Below are 20,872 nucleotides of genomic sequence, written 5' to 3' on the forward strand. Positions count from 1 at the left end.
CAGTATCCTGCCTGTAGTATCAGTTAAGATCAGGGGCACTTCTTAGTGGTTAATTTGGTTTGGGTGTAAGAAAATACCTATATGTTCCTTGTCTACCAGTGTAGATTGTTCTTCAGCAAAAACCAGGAGAAAATAACATAAGTCTGCATCTTGCCTTCAGAGCATCAGAAAAATACTACTCATATGAGCAATTTTCTGAATAATATTACTTAAAAGGAAAAGTGGCAATACAGACTAAAGTGGCAGCTGTTATCCAGAAAATTGTGAATTTCCTGCTTAATGATAAACCAGAAAACCAGTGAGAAAATACCATTAAAAATAGTTATGAGTATATGGAAAAAAATACAAGACAGAGCAAGAAAGCATCTGTAAGAGAAAATATGTAAAGACCTCTGAGAAAAAAATTAAGACAACTTCATGTACTTTTTTTATTCACAACCATGTTGATGAATACAGCATGTGGAAAATTATGGTTTGCCAAATGGCTATGACCTTAAAAAATAATTTGATTTCTAGAAATTTTTTTTTTTCTTTTCTTTTAAAATGAAAAAAAATCCCCTTCTGGGCAAAATGAGCTTTTCAGAAATTAAGAAAATTTCTTGGTGAAAGTGCTTTTTCCAAGGGATCTCTGTGTCTTTTTATCCACCCAACCTATTGCGCTCATGAAAAATGCAACCACTCCAGAGTCTTCTGTCTGGGCATTTTAAAATCAGATTTACCTTCTTTCCACCTCTCACTTGTAAAACTACTTTACTCTTGTCAAGTAATAATCATTTGTGGTGACATAAGCAGATTGTTGACATTGCAAACTAAGCTGCTGTATGATCAATAAAAGTAAATTTTAGGCAGCATATGTTCTTCATTCCTGCTATGCATCAAAGTGTGTGCTATACCCCCAACATGGAGTGCAGATTTTGGACATAGAGACAAACTCATACTCTAGACCCCTCTTCTTTTAATTTATCCAAAACAGCACCATTTCCTTCTTTTCCCCAATTCTACCATTCCTGTGGAATGTCAGTAAAATAGGTACTAGGCTTTTCTTTCTCTTATACTATTTTTAGACGGCTAAGTAATTTTAAAAATTTCAAGTACCCTAAAATATACTGAAATATATAATATTCTCAAAATAATGAATGTGCTTTTCGTAGATGTAAGAAATTCCTTGGAGGTTATGACATGCTGTCATTTATTTTGTGAATTCTGTAAATGTGACACATTGAGGCACAAATACCTCTGTCTTTAAGTATTTCTGATAGTACAGCACTTTCTTATGAGCAATCTTATTAAGATTACTGGCAGCAGTGAACTCTTTTAGTAGTATTATTAGTTTAATATGTTAACATTTTAGGCCAAGTCTTTTATGATAAAATACTGCTGAGACAAATTACTTAGTAAAAAGGCAAAACTGATAGTTATTTTGTTATAGAAAATACTATAGTATTTTCAGCCTTGATAAGAATGTAATATGTTTTCTAAACAATTATACAAATTTTAAACCAGAAGAGGTACCCCTAAATGTGTTTATTATATTTATGGCAGAAAAGCTTCAAATTATTTACTTTCTTTTTCTTCCATAAAGCAGAGTAATGAGCATTGAACTAATTTTCTGGTAGAAACATGTTACACCATGAAAGCTAAATGATATCCTAAACAATACTTAGTGGTAAAATTTGGCAGTGTGTATGCGCGTGTCAGTCCCATTTCCCATACAAGTTAGAATGGCTTTGATAGAAAAATAATTGGCTTTAAATGGTGGGATTCCATATTTATAGCATTTTGCTTTCTCAGTGTTGGAGATGCTATTTTAGGTTATTCTGTGTTTTATTTTAAACTCTGTCTTGCAAATTAAACCTCTACTTCCTCCCTCTCATATATCATCTTCAGTTGTGCAGCTCTTGGAAGCCACAACAGTCCTTTAGCTAACAACTGGGATTTAGTAAATAAATTGTTCACAAGAATGGCATGTTACCAACTAGTTTTATTTGAGATCTGAGAAGTAAGTAAAAGGTAAAAAACCAATTTTTTTTGCATCGTGTAAGTGCCTCCACAAGAGTCTGAGAAGACAGAGGAATATTTAATGGAAAATGCAGATTTTCTGAAGTCTGTTTATTAGGGTGAAAGTGTTCTGTGTCTTGCTGTTGTTGGTATTATCTTGGCCTGTATTTCCAAAGAAGGCTTTGTTTTTGTAAACTTTCCTTTGATACTTGCAAACTTGCCTTTTAATGTAATCTTTTCTTTAAAGCTATGCTCATTTGAGACATGCTCAGGCCCATGATTTTTGAACAAGCTTGTTTACCGTGATCTTTAGCCAATCCCTTTACCTATTACCACTTGACTTTGAATTTTACTCCATTTTGAATATGGACATGAGCATGCACAGTACATATATATATGCTTTTGCCTGTGTTTCAAGAAGTTGGATAATTTTACTTGACTATTAATGCATTTAATTTTAAATGTATTCTGGAACACATAAAGTAATACTTCTTCTCATAGTTTTTCTGCCTGTTAACTTTTTCTTATTTTGGTCTTTTTTATCCTAGTTCAGAGACTCTGACTGAGGCATATTATAGATCAAATGTAGAAGAGTCCTTATAATTAAATTGAAACCACCTTTCTAAATAATAAAAATAGATGGATGAGCAGATATTTTAGACAATATTTCATATACTTTTTGACTGCATAAGATCTTGCAGTCCCAGCTGCAAGAATTCAGGAAAGTTACATGAAAGATGCCAAAATAATTATTCATTTAAAAAGGAACCCGCAAATAACAGCCTTAGGCTCTGAAAATGTCTTTAAAAGCCATAAAAAATGCAAGAAAGCAAGCAAGCAAGCAAGAAAATGCTTCTAAAACTTTTCATTGAGTGGCTCTTAGATACTCCTCCAATTATAACATTTAAAATTGCTAACTTTATAAATGATCTTTAAATGGGTGCATCCATGGAAGACCTTGATCCTTTAAACTTTTTGGCATGTGATTAAATTCAAAACCATATGCAAATCCCAGTGTCATAAACATGATTTGCAGTGCTGAGGACTTCGTATTGATGTGGTACCTTTTGCCACTTGAAGAAATAAAGAAAACTATTTTTGTATCTCCAGAAAAGCAAGTAAGGTAACTATAAAATAAAAGTAAGGACAACGCTATTGACTGTCCTTAAAAAAAGTAATAGGGAAGAAATACAATTATTAAAAATATATAAAAAGTAAACCTGGAAGAATAAAAGAAAACAAATGAAAATAAAGGCTGTAAAGATAAAACTTTTATAAAATATATGCCTTAGAAACTAATGCCGAAAAAATTGGCAGAATTTTGGTATACCTTGGAGGATAAATCCAGGACAAAGCTGATGGTCAGATGATAGTCATCAAGGAGTTTTGAGGGAATGTTCTCAAGTTTGGCCTTGATGAACTTGGGCTGACAACAGAACTGGCACAAAGGAGTGTTGTGAAATTAAACCAAAATTTTAGTGGGAGACACTATTATAAACTCAATTGACGCAGAAAATAGTATTATGTGTGAGTTGTACAGAAATTCTATGTAGCTTTCTGTGAGAACAGACATTACATGATACTGTGTTATATTAAAACGTGCAAACATGTAAAAATAATAGATACTGTAAGTTCCATATACCTATAGGGGCGATCCTCTGAATGCTTTCCAATCTGTTTTTATCAGGGAACATTCAACAACTTACTTTATGTGTTATTTTAAGGTAGGACAACATAGTGATTGTTTGATACACTATTTTATTTGCATGATGTGAAACTGAGAAACTGTAGGCAGACCTGCATTCTTTCATACAGTAGACTGAGTCTCCATTTGGTGGCTAAATCCCCACTATAATAGCACTAATGCATTGTATATATCTATATTCTTGCAAAACACAATTCTGGTATAACTGAACAAATAACAGTGCATTTATAGGTTTTTTTCCCCTACTTGTTGAAGTTATGAACTTTAGAGTCTTCTCTAACACTCTTTCTCTCAGGGTTTTTCAAGAGACAACTGGGTAATTTATTCAAGGCTTTTACCAGCTTTTAGTTTTAGTTGATTCATCAGTGAAGTGGGTAAAGAAATGCCTCTTTAGAGGAGTATGCAATCAGAAACAGCTATACTGATTTATACCAGTTGAAGATAAGAACCTTTCCATTTTTCAGTGTTCTCAAAGTACTTTGAGATCACTGAATAAATACACTGGAGGATTTTAGGGAAAGAACAAATAATTTATGTTACTAAGCGATTCCAATCTGCAGTTTTAGAGCAGCATGGATTATTTTTCTGTTACATAAATGATTGTCCTGGGCTGGTATTCCCGCTCATTTCCTTTTTAAATTAACAACACAGCAAAAGAATTGTAGCTATTTGCATAAGTTTAGCTTATTTTGGAGATTTCCAGCTCTGTGTTGTGGTGCTTAGAGAGTCGTTTGTGCATTGGGTACTTCTCTGCAATCTCTTCTGGGAGAACAAATGGTTGGTAGCATCCTAGCCATGTGCTTTGAATGTATAAAAATAGAAGAATAAAAGAAACAGAGTCCCTTGGTAGAATCGCTTTAATGTCTTGCATCTGACATTAAGATTGGTGGGAAGGGGAGGATCACATGCCTGATGTTTTCTCTAGAACTACACCCAACTGGAAGCCATCCCTTGGCTTCTCTGCAGACAGCAGCGTACCCAAATGGAACATATTAATTCTTTGGGGAAATCTCCCTAGTCAGACAAAAAGAAATCTTTTCCGCTTCCCAGATACATGCTCTGTTCCCAGTACCATCAGACTGAAAGAAGAATCTGCATTACGTTGATCTGGAAGAAACAGTTTCACGCTAACTTCAGGGTTTAGATAAATAACTTCTGGGATGCAGCTGCTCAAGCTTTCAGGTTTTGACATGTTTATTAATGAAAATGAATGAGAAAAGAAAGAAACAGTCAGCCAGGCAAGATGCCCCTGTAACTCTGCTGTCATCATTAGGTGAATATGGTATACCAAATATTTATGCTTCTATATGATTCAGATCACAGAAAATAAATATCACTTTTATGTGTTTTATTTTCTTTGGAGAAGGAAGTGAAGGAGAGTGTGAGTCATAGTGGAGGAAAAAAATCTATTTCTCTTCTGACAAAAGCTGCTTGTTTTGTCAGAGAAGGATCCTAGCATTAACTTCAGTTTGCTGATAAGCTCTGGAGCTTGACTGGCTTCAAAAAGAAGTGGTGGCCTGCCAGTCCCCAGTCTGTACCTGTCTGGTGACCATGGCCAGAAGCCAAATCATATTTCTTACTCCTGCTGGGCATAAGATAATCAGTGTTCCTAGCAGGGTCTGAATGCAGGCTGCTGGTGCACTCTTGCAAAGATTTCTGGTGAGTAGAATTTTGACCCTTTGCACCGTAACAAATCCTGCCAGCTGCAGCCTAGCTTCTGAACATAGGGCTGATCTGAGGAATCTGGGAAGGTTAACATGAATGTATATTAGTGTATGACCAATATTATTTGCCTGCTTTAAAAAATCACACCCCAACGTATTTTCTGTTATGATCAGATTCAGAGGGTTCTCTCCTTAGGCAGCTGAGAAGGGAAGTGACATGGTAATAGGAGCTCCTGAGGAGGTGGTCAGTGGATAATTCCTCCTTTTTACTCCTTGCTGTGCCCTTCAGAGTGTAGAAGAGATAGAAAAGGTGTAAGATACAGGGTCCGATGATTTTCTGCTCCCACGAGATAGTGAAGGGGATCAGGGGCTGTCACTGCCAGTCCAACCATCCTGAGGTAGGAAAAGATTGTTTACAAGGGAGAAGTGATCTTCATGTTGTTTTCTGTAGGCTTTCTTTACAACTATCAACCTCAAAACATTTGTTTCCCCTGCCCATGCAAGAGGGGATGGGCTAGATGATCTTTAAAGTCCCTTCCAACCCAAGGTATTCTATGGTTCTATGATTCTGTGATTTTCCTAAAGACAGATACTCACTCATACAAAGGTGCTAAAGCCTGAGAGGTGACAAATGACAAAAGGTTTTATGCATGTCCTGGTGAAATGAAGACTATAGTTTAAAATATGTGTGTATATCATTCCTTATAGAACTTCATAAGATAGGAAAGTATCTCTCATTTTTGTGAAAGAAATTTCGTGTGTGTTTCTTGCCACAAAGCAGTTACTGGCAAGGCTAGACAAACATGGGAGATGTCCTACCTACATAAACTCCAAACCAAAACGCTGTTTTCCAGATGATACATTGCTCTTTTCTGAGTGGATATATCATAGAATTTATTCAAAAGAGTAACCACCTAAATGTCTGTAGATTAATGTAGAAGACTGGATTAGAGATTTGGGAGCCAAAGGTCTATATGGTCTTGAGAGCCTCGTGGCTGTCATCTTTTTGAAAGACCAAATAGTAGCCTTGACTTCTGTAACAAGAACCAGGGACACTCTGAGATGTTTAAGAGAGCAGTCAAGCTTGCTATCCCAGTGAAGAGATTTTTTTTTTTAATTTGGTTTTCCATGATATCTTTCAAAATGAAAAGTCCTTAGAGGTTCTTCTATATTAAATGATGAACATTATAAGATGAATAAGCTCTGAAATTCCACTTCCCTTAATACTATGGAGGATGAAAAAGAAATAAACCACATAGGGCATAAAGGTTAGCTCTTCTGGTACATTGCGTGCAAAGTTGCAGTAGCAGAGTTGTGAGACAATAATACAGCAAAAGTAGGATGCTATTTTTCTGGTGAAATGTAACAGACACTGTACATTTTTAAAAGAAAAAATTCTTTCTTTCAGAAAAAAATCCTCTTAGCTGTTATTTTGATAAAGTGAATTCAGGTAATACTGAAAGCAGTAACAGAACACTGAATTCTAAATGCCACCTCCAGTTATTAGCATTATAGCCTTCTCATTTCTTGAGCTGTGATTCCTATATATCATTTCTGTAGAGGTTTATGAATGTGCTACTATTTCCTGTTCAGCACTACTAGACATGGTGTTAATCGCTATTCCTGGTTCTTTGTGTCAAAAGACCTTGCTTTCAGTATTTAATAATTTTCCTATTGCTGCTCAGTATGGCTGGCAGTTTTAATGTCAGACATATTTATTTGACAAAAAAATTGAATAAACTGTGTCTAAGCAATTTTTGCTGCTTCTATGAATGAGATTAAGGGTCAAATGCATTGTTTTGCCCCATTGTTATTAAAAAATGTGCTGACATCTTTACGCTTAAAAGCAAGGTCTTGAAATGTGGTAAAAGTGTGGTAGATTTTCCCAATGTTTCCAAATTATGAGACTCTCAAAAATTTCTTTGTATGTTAGACTGGTGAGGCTTGTTACTGCTGAGCAACTTGAGCTTGCAGAGCTTCTCTGCACTGAACACACTCCATTGTCTGACTGCTGAGCTTAGTCTGTGCTGTACTCTGTGGTGCTGCCACTTTGTTTGACATGAAGAAATAAAAAGCAGAGTCTGACTTGAATTTGAGGAAATATGAATGGAGAGGAGGAGGGCAAAAGCTCAAGTGGCTGCAGATAGGGAGGGTTCTTCACAGGATCCCTCCTTCTTTCAGTCTATAAGATGTATAGTGCTATGGGGAAAGATGAAGATTGTGTATCAGCCACAGTCCTCATCAGTGATCAGGATCCATGCCACATGTGTTGCAGACGTGGGGAAGTTTGGGAAGTATGTGTTGCTTCAGACAATGAATTTGTAATTAGAGTATCAGAAGGTATGTACATAAGATAAGACATGGTTGCATAAGAGACCTTTATTCCTGATATTGTTCCCTAGCTTTTTGGAGATTAGCCTGCAAAAGCTCAGCCACTGTAGTGTCTAATGTAAGTATTCATATGTGTACTTTGTGCGTTAGAGAGTTCTACGTTGTGGAACAATAGGAAAAAAAGCCTAGAGGAGGAGTGATTGACTGCCTGCCTCCAGGCCATGTCAGCTCAAACCTGTAGCAACCTTGGTGGATAATTTTTCAGCTATTATAAAAAAGTCCAAGAGATGGAAAGTCTCCAATTTTCTTAAGCATTTTATTTATATTATTGTTATTCTTAGTATTTAAAAGCTTGTTCCAGTGTCTGAAGTACAGGTTTCCTGCTGCAGCTGCTTCAGGTCCTGTCCGCAGGGTGCAGAACAGGTTATTTCTTTCCTCTTGCAATGACTTACCTATTTGTGCATTTTTATCATGTTTGTTCCCATGTCGTGCAAATAAAATAATTATAATTATATTATTTATCCACTTAAGTTATGTTTTTTAAAAGTTTTTTCTTCACTTTTGATCTCTCCAGTTGGTCTAGGTCCTTCTTGAAGTGCAGTGCTCAATACTGGAATCCATATTTCAGCAGAGGCCTACTAATGACTTATAAAAAAAGTAATATTTCACAACTTATATCACTTTGCCTGTAGATGTTTGTGGCACAATTTCAGCAAAATCACAAGGAAAGTTTTTAAGTGGCCTCTATCCTTTTTTCAATTTAAAACTGTATTCATTGAAATGCTGCATGCTCTGACCAAGACTTTTTGCTTCATCTTTTTCTTCATCTGAATTATCTTTTTTATTATTAACAAGTAAAATGAACATTTTCCTAATATTAAAATTATCTTTGAGGCAAACAAAACATAATAAAGTTTATAATGCATAGATCAAAAACTAAACTAAAGAAAAACCTAGAGAATTGTTGATATCATTTATGTGTCTTTTTTTTTTCCCTCAGAAAACCTAAACCTCTCAACAAAAATATGATTTCTTTGGACTAAGTAGTTTATCAAATAAACAATAAACATTGAACTTAAACAAATAGCATTACACATGCACAAAATTAATCTTCATATTCTGACAAGTGTAAACCAATTGGGATTTTCTAGAGTTAGTTTTTCTGGGATAGGACATTCATATATGTATTTGCCTTTTAATATTAGCCATATCCCCCTGATTTAGCACAGCCATTGCAGGCTCAGTGTTTGTCAAACCAGTGCAGAAGGCGTCCTCACTCCTTCCCTTTGGAGTCAGCCTGAAAGAACACATCTTCAAGTGCAGAGCAAAGGGGCTTATCTTCTCCTTCAATGCAGCTTCCAGGCTTTGAGATTGGAGAAGGGCATAATCAAGGTGGTAAAATATCCGCACACAAGTTTGTCAAGGAAGGGGTTAAAAAAGTGGAATCTTTGTGACTGTAAAGGGTTGAATTATCTTCCTGACACCAGCAGGGGTTGCTGTCACTGGTTCGTGGTTGTCACATTCCTGTTATGCTTGACCTTGGAAAGGCTTGACAACATAGTCTGGATTTGATTAAGGGAATTTCATGTTTTTCCTTTGCTAGAGTCACCCCCCACCTCGACAAACATTTTAAAATGTTAAGGAGTAAAAAAAAAAAGAAGTTTGGAAAGCAAACATTTTCCCAAAAGAAATTTATAGTTCAAATTTACACCAAGTTCACACTAACTGGAGCAGTCCGGGTTTCCAGTCAGGCTTTGAGAGCTCTCTGTAAACTATTAGTCACTTCCCTGGAAGAGGCAGCTTTTTATAGGCAGCAGGATAAAACAGACACAGATGTGTAAGTAATATTAGAGGCTTTCACATGTACCTGCCTTTTTTTTCTCAGTCACACAAAAGAAAAAAGACTGATTATAGGAAGAAATTTGTTGAAGTCTTGGACTTGAATAGCCACCATGGAGATTGGCTTAATGAAAATAAAATATCTTGTGTTTTCTTCGGGTTGTGACAAATTATACAATGAACATGGAAGTTCTTTTAATTTTATCATATTGGGTTCTTTGCATTCTGCAGGACTGTGATTATGCCAGCTGCCAACGAGTTTGATCCAGAAATTGTCCTGGTGTCAGCAGGATTCGATGCTGTGGAAGGCCACGACCCTCCGCTGGGCGGGTACAAAGTCACAGCTAAATGTAGGTATTGCCATTGGCACGCGTTTCTGAGTTGGTATTTTGTCTAGTTAGGAACCTTATTATATAAGTCCAGTTCACATCTGTGTTTCTGTTTTGTGAGATGACAGCTGTGTCACTTAGGGCAGGGACTGTACAGCAGTTAATACCCAGAGATGCCTGGAGAGCTTCAGTGCTTGCCCAGCTCATGGACAAGGTGGAAACAAACATGTTAGAGTTCCTGGCTCACTCCTTTAGGTTCCTCTTGGCATTTTTGTCTTGACTTTTCTAAAGTATTACTTTTCTGGCATTCAAATAACATTTTAGAGGTTTCATGCTTTTCAATAGGCCCCAATTTCCAAATGCTGGAGTAAGTTACCTCTCTTTAAATATATATTGGAGATTTTAGACTTTGGATGCCTAAATCCAATTTCATATTGCTCTTTTGTTATTATAATCTTTTCAGCTTTGTGGCATTAATCCTGAATTACAGCAGTGTTTATAAAGGCAAAATTTTTCTAAAAGACTACTCTGCTGGGTCTCAATATTTGGATGTCCATTTCAGTCTTTCAAAATGTGTGCTTATGGCCGAGATTTAATACTTTCTGAAAGACAGGTCTGTCTGACACATCTCATTTGTAACACTCCAAAATCCCTAGCTCTTACCATTGTGGCCAAACTGATTCTGAGCCTGGGATGTAAAGCAAGGCTGGGTGATGTAGTAACTCTCTGTACAGGATGTGCAATGTAACATTGCTTTATATCAATTGCTTTAGATGGGGCAACACAAAACGGTTTCCTAACGCAATGCTGCGAATAATTTTCTTCCATATATCTACTTTTATTCAGTGTATTCAGTCTATAATATCACTACAACAGCTATTAAATATGGACCTCTTGCTGCTTTGGGAACAGTCTAGAGAAGTCAATGAGACTTAATGGCATTTAAAACACTGCAGAAATGGACTTCAGTTCAGAGGATTTTGTCCTTCTAACCTCTGCCTTTTGTTACAGATCAATAGTCCAAAACTGTTGTTTACCTCAGGAGGTTCAGGGCAGATGTGCATATTTTTTATTTTAATTTTCACTACATGTTTAACAGGCTCCCCTGAATACCAATGAAAGTGATGGAGGGACAGAGTGAATGTCCATAGGGGTGTGCTGTGACAAGAGAGAATGCAGAGAGCAGTGCAGGGTTCTACCCAAAGATGCTTACACAAGTGCTAATGCACAAATGGGGTGGAAATGCAATATCCCTCTGGCTGCAAGTTAGACATATTGAGTTTTAGCACAGCTTTTCAGCTTAATGCAGTGGTTACACTGGAGAGGAAAGAAACATAGCAGGCAGTGTGCATGTTTGAGTATCATTTCCCTGTGTATTATGATCTTTGCAGGAAGAGGTGAGTGATTTACTTGCTGTTTTTTTCCGTGTGTGGTTCCTGGCCAGTGGCACCATCCCATGAGCTTGTGTGGCAGGGAGGTGAACTTTCAGCTGGTCCAAAATACGATATTGTGTTGAGAACCATTGTATAACTATCTGTATTTAGCTACTGAGAAGGTATTCTACGTGTCCCTTAAGGATGAAAGATGCTTTGGCATATATAATATTCTGGCATAGCAACTTCAACAATTTAACTAGAAATTGCAACAAAGAAAAACTATCTGACATTAGAATTAGTGTTGATTTTCATTCATTAATTATCTCTTCGTAACTTTTTTGAAGAAATCTTAATACATTTTCTAATATAAGAGGCTGCACACTACTTCTGCATATGTGTCTGTAAGCAAAAAAAAGGTGATTTTTTGCTTACAGACAAAAAAAAAAAAAAAGCCAGTGTAGGTGGCTCTTGTTTAAATTAAGAGAAAAGCCGAGATAGACTCAGATAATGATCATGCACCTGAGGGATGAATAAAGCCCTTTTTACAGAGCCAAAGGAATTTATTATTTCCCCAAAACAAAATTCTCCACATTCCACCATTCTATTTTAGAACATAACATACTATATGTGGTATGTAGGAAAATGAACATTCTATTAAAAAAAAGGTCCAAAGAGAAACTTTCATATTGAACATTAAAATAGATATTTGTGCAAAAGTTTTAATATAATTGGTTTGTAATAATTAGAAATTGTATGCCAACAAGTAAAGCTGAACCTGTAAATATTCTTTCTTTACAAATCTTTAGTGTTTTGTGTGCACAAATACATTGAATTTTCTGATTTCTATGATTTAATACAAGCTTTACAAATTAGAGATTGAGATCAAAGGAGAGAAGATAGATCCTCAGCTACTAACCTTGCTCTTAAAGAGCATTTAGAAAACACTAGATACTTGGTAATGAATTTTTTATGTCTTTCCCTCAGAGTACAATCTAAGAGAAAAAATTTGAATTTATTAAACAATCAATTGTCCCAAGTTATAAAGTAAAAATCATTGGATGAAGATAGTAGATTGAACTAATTACAGCCTTGAAGTAACCATATAACAGGCAATTACATTCAACAGAAAATGGTCTGGTAAATCTTCACATTTTGAGAACTGTAAACTGCAATCTGCTTTAACCCAGAATTTAATTTTTTTTCTGTATTATCATACAATTTTATTTACTGAGGAGTTGCCATTTCTCATTACTAAAAAACATGTCAGCAACAAAATAATCATGTATACTTATTTGCAGCTGATTTTAAATCTGTGAGTCTGTTGTGATGTCAGGATTTCTCACAGTGAGGTGACTCACAACTCCTCTAGAAGGCTGTAGAGTGGAATCTGGCCAACTGAGATCAGTGATGATAGCAGAGCTTGGAGATATGTCATTTCCTAATTTATCTCTGGTTGTACTAAGTAATGAAATCACTAATGGTCCATTAAAAAAAAAAAAAGAGTGTTTAAAAAAAGAAGATTGGAAGGGAAGTTTGAATCTTTCCTATCTTATTGCACTTTTCAGATCACTTTCCCTATTTTTACAAAGTGGCTTTGCAATTTCTCCTTATCTGCAGATTAGTTTTCACTAAACTAAGCAATATTTAACTAAGTTTTACCTGTCTGTGAAACAGATTTTTTTGGTGCAATGTAGAATTTAGAATGAACATTAAGTAAAACATTTGTTTCAACCCCAACTTTGAGGATTTCACAGGCACATTTTTCTTTATGTTAGCTCTTTGTGCCAATCCTCTCTCTTAATGAAGTGCTATGATTTCAAAAGGTGCTTGTATAGTACACCTACATACACATACACATCTTGAAGTATATACTCAACCCATGTGCATAAACTTTGTGATGGATTTTATATGATTTGAAGAACAAAAAGAGCTTCAAACATTTGATATGACTGGTGGCATATGGCAGAACTTGTTGCTGCTGGGAAGTTCTCAGTCCTTTGGTACAAGCTACATTCCTAATATCTTAGTAAGGAAAGGCAAGCTTTATTGACAACACTGATGAAAGGCCACCTAGCATAATTAGAAACAGGTACACTTTTGAATTCACAATCGCTTGCCCTGAAGAAGGTCTTCCCCCCTCAAAATGGTTTGTGTCGGTAAAGGACTTTGTTTTTCCAAATAAAAACTTTCTGTCTGCTAAAAATATTATCCTTACTCACAGACACTGCCTTGTCTGTGACATTATGCTTTGGGAACTGTGCCAAGTTTAACATCAAAAAGCAAAAAGAAAGTGAGGCAAATATCATGTTAAACTTCACTGGTAGTCCTCTTGGCACAGGGTCTTGCATCAGTTAAAGGTGCCAACTCTTGCTCAGGAGCTTCTCTAATATCTGGTATGTTCTGTCAAGAATATTCAGGCAACTTATCTTAGATTTTGCTTTCTGTGCCCCTTCTGTAACGACTCCAGTTTAACTTCATTAGCTGAAATAGAGAAATACCTTTTGCAATGTGCATCTTTAGTACTAGCATGGCTCTGTCCCTGTTGCTTGGCTAAGTGGTTCCCCAAGATGTTAGGGGAAGGTGGGTGCAGCAGCTGGAACTCTCATACACAGATTTATGCAGAGTAACTATTGAAGTGTTTGGGATCTCTTTGTTTAGATCAGAGACTGTAAAAGTCCTTTGATTTTATTGTAAAATATAATCATCTGAGAGGAAAACATGTCTCAGTTCCTGACTAGTCCAATGGTTTCTTTTTATTATTAGAATTTTTTTTTCAATAAGAGAACACAAAATATCAGCACCATGTAACATGTATTATCAAAACATGTTTTTATCAAATTCACTTTTTGCACTGGAGTAATAAAATATAAGAAAAAAATAAGAAAAATAATGGTAGAAGAAGTAAAGGGAATAGAGGAATTTTATATTTAGAATAGTAAGGATATGTTTAAAGAGTATGAATCTGCTCTTCCCTGTTATCCTGATGATCCTTAGGTAGAACTACTGAAGACAGAACTGATACATTTTGTGCTTTATTTTACAGTTAATTTTTACATTTTCTGCTAAAACATATAGCATTATCACACAATTTGAATTTTGTGTAGTGAACAAGTCTGAAGACGATCTGTCAGATCTGACCATAAATTTGCAAGTTGTTAGATCTTGTAAGGGAACTGTTTTTAAATTTAGCTCTGCTGGCTGAAGATCTCAATGTAACATTATCCTGAGGTGAAGTACTTTCTCTTTGTTTTATAGAACAGCCCTTAGAATAATGCTTGCACTAAAGCCACTGAGATCACTTTACTGTTCAAGTAAATATTCTACATAATTGCTCATTAAATCGTGACCATTCCATAAAAAGAATAAAGTAAATAGAGAAGTGTCAAGCAAGAATGAAGACCTTTTTCAAGGTACTTAACTTCCTGAAGCACTCTGTTTGTTAAGGGCTATGATGATTTACTGGAGTTTTCCTGTTGTTTTACTCTCCTATTCCAAAGATGCTATTTGACACCAGATTGCAAAATAGAATCAGCAATTAGCAGTAGGAAAGGATACCACTGTGGGCATTTAAAGAGTAAATGATATTTTGTCTGTTGGAATATTTGTCTTCTGTTATGCCAAATTTGTAATGAAAAGTTGATCCAGTACCTGGGATATAATTGATTCTCTCTAAGCTGATTTGCAACTTTTAATGTTATTATTTGAGAAAATTGCAGTAACTCAACCTATCAAAAGCTGCATTATGTTGTAATACACTCCATTCAAGTGGGACCAGTGAAAAAAGTCCTGAAGTTATTAGCAGTTTCTCTTCTCAAAAGCCCATGCTATTTCCAAAGGCTATGTCAGCATAAGTGGTAGAAATTAATGTATAAGAAAGACTGCTGACTTACACATAGCCAACAGCTCTTCTTTAAGGAATCTCTTTTCATGGCTGGAACTGATACTTTGCAGGATACAAGAGCAACCAGGTTGAACCTGGGGGCCTGTTGGTTTCCTGTTGCTTTGCCCTTCACATTTCAGTTCCAATTCCCCCTGGGAGTAATGAGTTTTGATAAAAAGATCTCTGAATGTAACATGAAATGCTATAAAAAGCTAAAATACCTAGCATCTCAGCACAAGCAAATTCAGAAGTAATGGGCACAGTTGTAATAAAGAGATGACAGATTGCTGAAACAAATGATCTAGCATGATGCACCAGCTTTCACTGGAAGGCTTTAAAGGAGACTTATAAATAGCTGGCATCCTTACAATTAGGTAAGCCATAGCACACTCAGACACCAAAGGCTTCATGCAAAAGTTTGTCTTCAGTGACTCGGCCTGTATTGAGCCTTTGCAACTGTCCTACTGTATCTTGGAATTCTTCTCAGTTTCCCACTGGGTTTAGTGCATAATATATGGGTTAGAAACAAACCAAAGGCTAATGATAGAACTAAATATCACTGAATTCAAATGCAGAACTCCTCAGGGTCAAAGCCTCGTACGTCAGATATGTTTCAGAGATTGTTTCCCATGTGCCAGCCTCAGTATTTCTAGAACATTCTATGTGACTATTCTGACTATGCCTCTACTTTAAAGTACTTAAAAGATATATATATATTCATTGTTTTGGGGGTTTGTTTGTTTGTTTGTTTGTTTGTTTCCTGGAAGTACTTAGTTTCTAAAGGAGTTCCCAGATAATATTACTCTCTACTGGACTCGGGCAGCCTTGGACTGTGAGTTTTTTGGGCAGAATGTCTTTGGGTAGGAACTTCACTTTCTTGTGATTGTCTGAAAGTCTTCTCTGGCTTTTGACTCCAAGAAAGAGTCCTGACTGGGGCTACTGGGGCTAATGTAATAGGTATACATTAAAGGAAAGCAGGAAAAAAGAGCTCCTGCAAATTGAGAGCTGACTAAAGAGAATAGTAGTAGCATGGTAGCTCTTTTAATACAGTTTGATTTTCTAAAAATAGCATTGCAGGCTTTTATAATGCCATGTCTAATCTCTTCACAAGTTAGAAAGTCTTTTTGACTCAGCTACCAGAAGCTGTGATCTTGGTAAGTGTGGTACTGACTGCCTCTGACTGCAGTTTCATAGCTGGCACAGCTGCTCCAAGCAGCTCCTTACCATACAAAAGGGTGGTTGCACACCACTTCATTTTCTGAGTTGTCCTTTGTTTACCTTGCACCAGGTCAGCTTCTTGTCAATCTCTCTGTAAACACCTGGAGCATTAGCTCATCAGCCCATCAGAAAACAAAGTCAAAAAAGTGAAGAGACACCTATTGGGTGAAGCTGAATCAGATTGTGGAAAGACCACTGTGTGCCAGAGGAGCAGAGAAAGGAAGAGATTACATAAGATAATTTATGGTAGCAGTAAGCAGTTAAATTACTTCAGTTGCCACAGCTGCCTTCTTTTCTGAATTCTCCTGAATTCAGATATTTAATTTTTTTAACATAATTTGGTTATCTTTCTGGTACTTGAGGTTGTAGAATGATTGTCCAGCAGGTTAGATCTTCAGCTTTTGACTAAGAGCTAACAGCATTGGAGATGGGTTGGAGCAATGATCATTGATAATTTTTCACTGGGGAGTGTCCTCATTGGTATCAGATATTTTCTTTCTGTCCCTTTTGTCTCTTGGAAACTACATGATACCCAGTGGCTGGCAGGAAAAGCATGTAGCATCAAGACTTTGCTTCCGGTTATTCACTTCTGAAAGCAAAGTTTGGGTTTCCTCTAGGGTGATTTCTTGAATACTAATGAAATGGTAGTTTGGTATGATCAAAAAGACATCAAAATGAATGACAAATTAATTGGCGACCAACCCTTGGATATGATTATTTTCTATTTTTCCTATTTTATAGGATTCACTGCAAGAAGCAAAGCATTTTAGTTCCCTTTCCCTTGTAGCCCACAGCAGTCATTGCTGGATCATATCCTATGGTTTGGACATGGCCATTGGATTGCCAAGCCTCCTAAATTTTTATGTTTATTTGCTCCTGCATTTGTACTCCTTAGATTTGCTTTTGCAATACAGATATCGGTGATTTATTTGTCACTGATTTCAGGACCTGGTACATTATTGGCTTGTACACCACATTTACTTGTATAAATGTGAAATGCTGAAAATTTCAGAAATCCCATTCTCTGAGAAAGAGTAGTCTGTTGGCTCCTGTGGAAGAGAGATTGGAGTTCACTGTATAAAATTAGTGTCCTCTCTAGGACACAGCATAAAAAGGCAAATGTGAAGATATAAGAGGAAAGTCCTTTTTTTAAAAAAAAATTCATTTAAAGAAGGGATTAGTACTTGGAGAAATTCAGAAAAAGTCTGATATTTGGTTGAAGAACCTGCTTTCACATACTGGCAAGTAAGCTTATGTCACTGGCTTGGACTATTGGCTGGAGCCATGAGAAAACTGAATAATTCACCTCATTTACTGAGACTAGGGAAATCCTTGTCTTCAGACTTTGGGGCTGTCATGTCTAGCTGGACAAGAGAACTCATCTGAAGGATTCAGAAATCTTAGTAATGATTTTGTTATTGCCCAGTGTTTTCTGTACTGTCTGGCTAACTGGTGCATCTTCCAGAAACAGCTTACCTAAGCAGAAAGGGAGTGAATTTAGAAATATGAAAAAATAAGCATTGATTTCACCTGCTTTTTCACTTTTACTTGGCCTTTCTTTCTGCAAATGAGCCAGGAGAGATTTCCATTTCCATTCCCACTCCTGCCTCTCAAAAAGAAGATCTGTCTGCTGGCTAGTTAACTAATTGGTACAAGTGAAAAACCACCTGTACAGCATGTTCAGCTATGCAGTGTCAATCCATCTGCAGAATGCATCAGGTGCCCATTCCTTTTATTCCTTGATTTAGGGCAGTTGCTGGGGACAGGGCAGAGGATAGATTACAATGGGAAAAAAAGAGAATCTACAGAACCATTAAGAATTTATTTTCCCTTTTTGGTCATCTTCACTTATCTCTTCACCTACATCTTGGTGTTTTTTCTTTCATGCTAATGACAATAATTGGCTAATGACAATAACTTATGTGAGGGATACAAAAAAGGTAAAATTGGTTGTTCCTTCTCTTAGTTTTGAAATTAAACTTACAAAATCTTTTTCCTTATTGAAACAAAGCGGCTGTCATTTAATAGAAGAAAGGAAAGAACAAAGTATTTTTTTCACTTAGGCAGTATTAATCATGTCAGATTACAATTTAAATAGGGCAAATTAAATATAAGTTTTTAGGGCCATTTTGAAACTAATGGAGCTTGACACAGTGTTCAGCAACTTGCCTGTGCCTTTTACAGGATTGGGTCCTGAGAGAACATTGTTGAAAGACATCTCCAAATGTGGATTTCTGCATAACAAAGTGTCTGATCTTTTATAGCATCGTTGCATTGGGAATTACTCTTGTCTTTGGGAATTTGTAGTCTTTAGTAGAAGAGCATGATTTATGTCTTAGAATTTAACCATTCTCTGTAATAAATAGAAATGTGCCACAAGTATTTACTTGGTTGCGCCATGGGAAAATTTTTAACATATTGTTCACAGCTTCAAAATGCTATAAAAGAAGGCATGTAATTTGAAGACCGACTATCCTTTGTGATTTCTAACCAATAGATTGATTAATATCTTTCAAAAGAGACAGCAGCCAAAATGTTTACATCTCATTAGGCAGAGAAGAAGAGAGCACACACAATTTTGATTATGAGCTTGGATGGTTCATTTCTTTGGGCTTCACATCCCCACTACTTAAGGCAGACTGTAACTTTAAGATGTTATCTCTTGCCTGCACAAATAAACAGCCAGTTATGCTTTTTATGGCGGGCAGTTCTCAAACCAACAGGGGATTAAATGATATTAGCTGGAGTTTGTGGTTCCCTGCTGAACTATCACGGGCTCCATGGATTCCTGTCCTGAATATTTCACAGAGCAAACACCTCTTATCTGAGGTGATATTCTCACACTGGCCTCTTGGCCATGGACTTCAAAAGCTGATCACAGGGAGGGCTTGAGAGGCAATAACCCTTAATATAACAGTCTCTCCTGATAGGGATAGACAAGGTAAAGGTAAGGCGTCTCTGAAGTTTGCTCTTGTGTGTTTAGCCCCATGGGGTGATAAGGGGCCATCTGTTTTTTCAGTCTGCAAACTCATCTTTTTCACACTATCCCAGTATCAAGTACACTTTAGGTCTGACTGGTATCAGCACCAGCAATTCTTCAGTAATCTGAAGAGATTTTCTTGGTATTTTTAGCTTTGATCCCAGAAATTGTCTTAGTTGCTGTTGTGTTGGGATATTTTACTCAAGCAAATATATAAAATAAAATTTAAAACATTATGTTCAAGGTATTGTGACAAAGAAAATAAGTTATTGAAATAAGTGTTATAAAAGATATGTTAATTACTTGTGGGTAAAGGGAAATTTTAGTACTTACCTATGTGATTTAAGTCAAACCATTCATGGTGGTAGTTTCAAAAAGTCACATCACCACACCTTATTAATTGTTGAAATAGAATATCTGTCCTACCAGTTCTAGAAGTTAAAAAACCACTGCTTCAGGCCTCAAAATTATTGTAAGAGTTGGTAAAATGCTGCTCAGATTTCTTTTATTGCAGAGCTCCCAGAACATCTTCCTTTATCTTTTAAGCTTCTCCCTGCACCCATTTTTTAGCAATGAAACATTCTAATTCAATTGCAATCTCCTGATTATAATAGATTTATATGCGAACACTAAATACTATGAAGTCTGCAAGAAAATGATGCAAATTGCCAACAATGGCGCATGAAAAAAAAACCCAATTTTTTTTCAGCACTTTATTACCTTTATTTGTTGTTTTGTGGGGTGGGGGTTGTGGCTGTCTCTAAGGAAATCGTTCTTGCTTATACCAACTAATTGCAATAAAATTTCTGGAAATGCAAGAATGTAGATCCTAATCCCACAAGCTTTTACTCACTTTGAGCAGTCCTATTGATTGAGTTTACCCCACAAACCTGATTAAGATTTACTAAAATAAGTAGTGTTCACAGGGGCAGAGATTGTAGATACTATTATGGTACAAAAAATATGCTAAAAATTCGTCAAAAGCATATTTACATGAGAACACTGTTTTTTGAATACTTCCTGAAATCTTACAGAATTAAATTAAAAAGAAATGCAAATTGTTTTTTGTAAAATATGTCGATTTGAAGGGAATTTACTAATAACTTATTTACTTCAGATTCATTCCTTTCTCCCCATCATCAGTTATGATTCATGTCCACTGAAATGAGCTAAGGGAAAAAGATCTTGAAAAATCTTCTTTGGAAGAAGAAACTGAAATAACTGCCCAGAATGACAAAGTATTGTTAGTTAATAGAAATTCACTTACTTAATATTTTCCATTTATGATGGCAAATTATTCACGTATTTGTTTTCTTTGATTCATGGTCTTATCCCTTTTCTTTAAATTCTTCTCAGTAAAAAAAAAAAAAAAGGTTCTCTTTTTGATATGTGACATTGCATCCATTCAGAAGTAATTTTTTTGTGAGAGTTGTTTTCTAAATGTTTTTTACTTACTTAAAACAGAAAAATAAAAAAAAAAGGCAAAATAAAACAAAGCAGTTCCGTTTAATAGTGGACTGTGTCCTTTAATGAAATGTCTGGGTTTTAAATG

At 36.0% G+C, this 20,872-nt stretch overlaps 1 protein-coding gene across 1 annotated transcript in view; it reads left to right on the top strand.

Annotated features, from left to right (window-relative positions):
• Window positions 1–20,872, top strand: part of LOC132326349 (histone deacetylase 5-like) — a 113,933-nt gene that overhangs the window by 43,516 nt on the left and 49,545 nt on the right. The window contains exon 6 of the mRNA XM_059844382.1: window positions 9,769–9,887. Coding sequence (XP_059700365.1) covers window positions 9,769–9,887 — 119 coding nt within the window. The remainder of the gene's footprint in view (window positions 1–9,768; window positions 9,888–20,872) is intronic.

This window comes from Haemorhous mexicanus, chromosome 1 (genome assembly GCF_027477595.1).
Source record: "Haemorhous mexicanus isolate bHaeMex1 chromosome 1, bHaeMex1.pri, whole genome shotgun sequence".
NCBI classification, from domain to species: Eukaryota; Metazoa; Chordata; class Aves; order Passeriformes; family Fringillidae; genus Haemorhous; species Haemorhous mexicanus.